The sequence below is a fragment of the Galeopterus variegatus genome, unplaced genomic scaffold, assembly GCF_000696425.1.
Source record: "Galeopterus variegatus unplaced genomic scaffold, G_variegatus-3.0.2 Scaffold1458, whole genome shotgun sequence".
Taxonomy (NCBI): domain Eukaryota; kingdom Metazoa; phylum Chordata; class Mammalia; order Dermoptera; family Cynocephalidae; genus Galeopterus; species Galeopterus variegatus.
The window spans coordinates 7,723-13,672 of record NW_007727569.1 but is presented as its reverse complement, the minus strand read 5'-3'; the positions used below and the strand labels follow the sequence as shown (position 1 = coordinate 13,672).

The 5,950-nt window shown below is 45.3% G+C and overlaps 1 protein-coding gene across 1 annotated transcript; it reads right to left on the bottom strand.

Moving 5' to 3' along the window:
* Positions 1 to 415: 415 nt before the first annotated feature.
* Positions 416 to 5,837, bottom strand: RAB5B (RAB5B, member RAS oncogene family). The gene is made up of 5 exons (XM_008577150.1): positions 5,578 to 5,837; positions 3,974 to 4,125; positions 3,601 to 3,723; positions 2,962 to 3,055; positions 416 to 2,444 (listed from the first exon to the last, which is right to left on the bottom strand). Exons 1-5 carry the CDS (start codon positions 5,738 to 5,740, stop codon positions 2,329 to 2,331), a joined length of 648 nt encoding a protein of 215 aa, XP_008575372.1. The 5' UTR covers positions 5,741 to 5,837; the 3' UTR covers positions 416 to 2,328.
* Between the last annotated feature and the right edge of the window lie 113 nt (positions 5,838 to 5,950).

The following is a 5,950-nucleotide window of genomic DNA, read 5'->3' as shown; positions in this document are numbered from 1 at the left end:
CCCCTAAAAAAAAAAAACTGATCAAAAGAAAAAATTGAAGAGGTGGGAAATAAAAAACTAAGATTTTCAAGCCCAAGAGTTCAAAGGAAGGCTGAAGGGCTGATAGGAAGTAGAAGGAAGGCAGCAGATGGGCCCAGAAGCTAAGGCCAATCCTAAGGGGGTGGGGGAAGGGAGAAGAAGCCTGGGGAAATGGTTCCCTACCTCCAAGGCAATAAACATCTTCACTCCTGCTCCATGGGTAAAGCTGCACAAAAAAGACCTTCATTTCTAAGAGACTTAGAGAGCCATCCTAGTTCTTCCACTTGTAAAAAGGATGCACTGGTGCTTTGGGCAACTAGTGGATTTTGAGAAAGGAAGGGGAAAATCTATGTGTGCTTCAGGGCCATGGGAACTAAGGCTGCCCCTGGAAAATTAACGCTTAAGTGGAAGAACCTAAGCTGGGTAGTTCAGAATCTCAGCTTCATGGATTTCTCAGCTGCTCTGGGGCAGAAGGCAGTCTGTGAGCCAAAAGGAGAAAGGTTCCAATCCTAGGTCACTGTGGCCTTTCCTCTCTTTTTCCCCAAATTTTCCCAGAACTCTGGGCTGGAACAAGAATGAACTTAAGAGTTCTCTCTTGCCTTGATGGCTTCCCAAAGACATCCTAAAACACCTGATGAGGCATACGAAGAGAGGCTATACATTTAGAAAGGACCAAGGTCCTCTGATGATGTGAAACAGTTGTGATGACCTTCAGTACTAGTTATTCCCTGTCCATAGGAACAGGTGGTAAGATATGAGGAGGCCACAAGTGGGTCTCTGTGGTACTAGCCCCTAGTGGTACAGGACTAAACCACTGGTTGCATGGTAGGGGTGGGGGGTATGGGGATAAGGATCAAGGGACTAAACTCAAGATATTAACAAAGGAGGAAAAAATAGGGCCTGATGAGAGGCAGAGGACAGAACAGACTATACAGTGGGAACAAAGATCATACTTATTTACAGGGAAGTAGAAAAGACATGGTAATGGATATCAAATTGAATGTGAACCCTGGGAAAGGAAAGAAAACTCCTCCCTTTTGCTTGACCCCTTTTTCCTCCCCTACCTTGGCTTATGCTATCCTGAGACCACTCCCCAGAGGCTCAGTTAATTCTCCAGAAAAGGCGAACCTATACTGAAGAGCCAGGTTGGCAAGAATGTAGGTTAAGAATCAGTTGGAGGAAACTAGCAGTGGAGACTGGGCTTGAGTAGCTGCCACTGGTGCTGTTCTCTATAGCCCCTCTCAAAACCTCATATATACCTCAGATTCCGTTTAATTAAAAAGAAAGTGGAAGGGCAAGTAAATCAATCAAAATCCCCATAAAATAAGTATCCCAACTGAACTACCATCAATTAAAGTGCAAACTGCAGGGAGATATGGTGGCTGGGCTGAGGCCATCTAAAGGCCAAAGGGGGAAAAATGCATATGTATAGATCAGAGGATGGGTATCAGAAACTGGTCCGTCCTCCAATTAGATCGTAGCAGAGCCAAAGATACAGGCAACCAGTGAAGATTCTTTGGAGGACTCTGGGGTCTGATCCCCACTATAGGGGTGAAGCTACCTAAGAGGCTGGGTGAGGGGAAATTGGGCCTTGGAAGAGTTCCAGAGTGGCAGATGAAAATGGACCTACACCTCCACCTAGTTAGCTAACAATGTGACTCCCAGCTGGTACCTGTGAGCTTGCCTCTCCATTCTCACCTCTATGTAGGAACAAAGCCAACTCATGGATACTGCATGTTTTCAAATATGAGAAACTCCAACCAAATAAAAACAAAAAGGAACTGTTTCCTTACTCCCTCCTGCTCTGAGCCTTCCCCTCCCCAGGGCCCTTAATGTGACTGAACTGGAAACCTCTTTCCTCAATGCCTTGGTTCACCACTTTCTCCATCCTGGGAAGAGGAAGAAAAGAGGATCAAGAACAAGGATTGACCAAAAGCAAAAAGGGGGGTAGGGGCAGGAGACAAGTGTTTTTTGAAAAAATGAGGAGGAACACAGGGGAGGAGGAGGAAAGATAAGGTCACTGTCTTGCACCTATAATACAAAGTGAAGAAAGTTTGTTTTGGAAGGTAAGTCCTGGGGGAATCTGACCCCCAAGCCCCAGAGTAGGGGGTAGGAGGCCAGTGGCAACAGCTGCCTGGTGTTGGTTGCTGAAGCGTTAAAAAGTGCCATGACGGAGCTGTCAGGAGGCAGCCCTTGAGAGCCAGGGCTCCGTGTGCTGTTACCGTAGGGGCTGTGTGCTCAGGGGTAGGGATGGAGGATATTTCTTAGCTCTCGTGCTAGCTCCATACTTGTTTGCTGCTAGCCACCCCCTCAGTTGCTACAACACTGGCTCTTGTTCTGCTGGGACTGCTCATGGAGATCCACACCCCGACTTCGGCCTGCTGCACCCCCCAGATTCTGGGGTTCACTCTTTGGCAACTTCTTAGCTAGAGATAAAAAGAGAAGGGAACAAAGTATGGTAAATTTTACTCAGCCCCCCCCCCCCAAGGCTGTTGGGTTTGGGAAAAGTGGGGGGAAGGAGGAAATGTGAGATATTAAAAGAATGTTCTGAAGAGGGGAGGGTTCACTGTTTACAAACTAAATTCAAGACAAAGCAGCTAAAACTGCATCCAAAGGATGGAGGTCATAATAGAAAGTTAAGGTATTTCCATACTTAAAGTTTTTATAAGAGAGGGCTGGCCCATGGCTCACTTGGGAGAGTGTGGTGCTGATAACACCAAGGCCAAGGGTTCGGATCCCTATATAGGAATGGCCGGTTTGCTCACTTGGGACAGCGTGATACTGACAACACTGAGTCAAGGGTTAAGATCCCCTTACCGGTCATCTTTAAAAAAAAAAAAAGAGGAGACACTCCTTATAAACTATCCTTGATTTGGGTTGGTGATGATTTTGCCAATAGGCAAGGGAAAAAGACAGGAAGACCTCAGGCTGCTCTGACCTTACCTATTGCCAGGAAGAGATCATTCACGTTCATAGCTGTCTTGGCTGAAGTCTCCATAAACAATAAGCTGTTGTCATCTGCATATGCCTGGGCCTCCTGCAAAGGGGTAGGGTATATCGGTGCTCAGAATGTAGGGTGGGAACAAGTATTATCTTTCTACTCCCATGTCACAGCAGAGCTAGACAATATCATAGGTTCCCTCTCCTTAATTAATGCTCCTTTGAGGCAGCTGGCCTTGGACGAATTGGATGACGACTCCCTCAAGACAAACCCATGTCCACTCAGTCCAACAAATAGATGTTAGGAATCTTAATTATGAGGGAGAGGGTAAGTTCATTGGGGACTTTTGAATTCTGATACTTGAATAATTCCTTACCTCAAATTTAATTGCTTCCTCCTTCCTGTTTCCACACTGGTACCCCTCGGCTACTTCCCTACCCCTCTGCTCTGGAGTTTTCTCCTGACTCCTCTAAAATCTCCTGGCTGTCATTAGGGTCACAGTGCTGCTGTATTCAATTTGGTGCAGAGCTAGGGAATGAGACAATGTCCTCAGATGAGGTTTTCAGAAAGGCTGGTTTGGAAAGAAGAGGTCCCAGGTACAGAGGGAATGTGTTAGAGAGGGACTCTATGGGCCATCTTACTTCATACTCCACCATGCGCTTGTTGGCCAGGTCAGCTTTGTTCCCCGCTAGGGCAATAACGATGCTAGGACTGGCCTGTCGCTGTAGTTCCTTGACCCATGTCTTCGCTCGGGCAAAGGTTTCCTAGGAAAACACGAGGAAGAGAATGGGTGGGCTGGAATGACTGCCAATCCACATCCATCACCTTCAAAACCCAGTTTCAAAACTCACTTCTAGGCAGCTTTCCCTTGCTAAAACCATGGGTCTCTGATAATGATTACTCATTACCTCTGTCTTCTAAGCACTTGGAAAGCAAATTTGTATCTATTTTCTCTCCCCCACCTAATTTAATTCCTCTAAATAAAAGCAAGGACAGTCTTCTCAGCCAGCTTACCTGATTAGTAATGTCATAAACCACGATTGCAGCTTGGGCACCCCTGTAGTACATGGGGGCTAAGCTGTGATATCGCTCCTGCCCAGCTGTATCCCAGATCTCAAACTTGACTGTTGTATCATCTAGACAAACGGACTGGGTGAGGAAGGCCGCTATAGATGAGAGAATGGAGGGGAAGAAATTGTAAGTGGGAGGATGAATGGGACCCCCTCCTTCAAAATATCTCTACTCTCAGTCTAAGACCAGTCACCACCCAGGCCACTCAGCTACAGAAGAAGGTTTAGCATTCTCTTTACACAAAAATCCTGAAACCAGGATTAAGTCTGCCCTTGGCTAAGTCCTTTGTCAGAAGTTTCTCTAGCTAAGGAGTTGGGGCACATCATAAACTGTAAGGGATAGAGAGAATTGGGACTTAATATCAGAGTCATCTCTCTTCTAACCAAGACAGGGAAATAAAAAGTAATGACAGAGAAAATGAGCTTCAGATGAAAGTCACATGAAGAATTAATTAGAAAAAGAGAAAAAAGAAAAAAAAATTAGATTTTTTTTTTTGGCAGTTGGCCAGTACAGGGATCTGAATGCATGACCTTGTTGTTATAAGGCCGCACCCTAAGAGAATTAGAAGATTTTAAAGCTTGATGGCAGGTCCCACCATTATCAATATTATTTGGCTGTTACTTTTCCATATAATCTTCTGCTGCAGGTCCAGAACACTACATTTTCAAGGTGACTAGTAAAAGAGGGAAAGAGTAATATGGAAATTCTCATAAAAGATCTTTTATTGAATTAGCACCCTATTTTGAGGTAGTGGCAGGGAGAAGGTAGCAAAGGTGGGAAAGGCAGATGCCCTTTATATATTTTCTATTAGTTCTAGCCTCTGTTTTACCAGATATGTGCATCAAAATTTCTTAAGGGCCGAGCCCGTGGCGCACTCGGGAGAGAGCAGCGCTCCCGCCGCGGGTTCGGATCCTATATAGGGATGACCGGTGCGCTCACAGTGCTCACTGGCTGAGCGCAGTGCGGCCGGTCTCAAAAAGGACAAAAAAAAAAAAAAAATTTCTTAAGAAGCTTTTCCGAACACACATGCCCAAGCTGCTGCCGCCAACCTCAGCCTACATCCAATGCTAATCAGTAGATCTAGGATAGAGCCGAAGCATGCATAGGTTAAAAATACTCCCCAGGTAATTCTTTTTTTTTTTGGCAGCTGGTTTGTACGGGTATACAAACCCTTGACCTTGGTGTTACTAGCACTCCCCAGTTAATTCTGATGTACATCTTTGATTATGAATCACTGCTCCAAACCAACTTTATCTGCTCAAGATAACACTCAACTGAACTTCACCGGAGTTAAAATGATTGAGTGGGGGGAGGAAGACAGACTGATTTTCTTGGTGTGCAATGGTCAACCTCTCTTTTAGAAAGCAAGAGGATGAATATATACCTGCTTTCTGGCATTATGGTAATTATTTTTCTCTGTTTTTATAAAGTTTCCATTCCTGGGGGGAAAGAATGGGGCTAAGAGGGCCAGCTCTACAATCAGATCCTAGATCTCAATTCAAAAGCCTTATTAAGCATTGGATCTCTTCATTTCCTGAGGTACTCACCTCCAATGGTACTCTCCTGGTACTCATGGAACTGCCCTTTGACAAAACGTAATACCAGGCTAGACTTCCCCACTGCAGATTCCCCCAGCAGGACCAATTTGAACTGGCATATTTTGCTGGCCTGGGGCTGCCCATTGGGCCTAGCTGTGCTTCTGCTAGTCATGGCCAGATTATCAGAGTGGGAAAGGGTGGAGGGAGGGGGATGCCACAAAGCGGCAAAGGGGGGAGGGGGAAGGGGAGGGGACTTCCAGGCTTCAGCAGTCCTGCAATAAAAAAAAGTAGGTAAAATTAGAGACAGATCCATTGCAGCTGCAATCTCTTTTTATTTTTATTTTATTTTTATTTTTTTTGTCCTTTTTTTTTTTTGAGACCA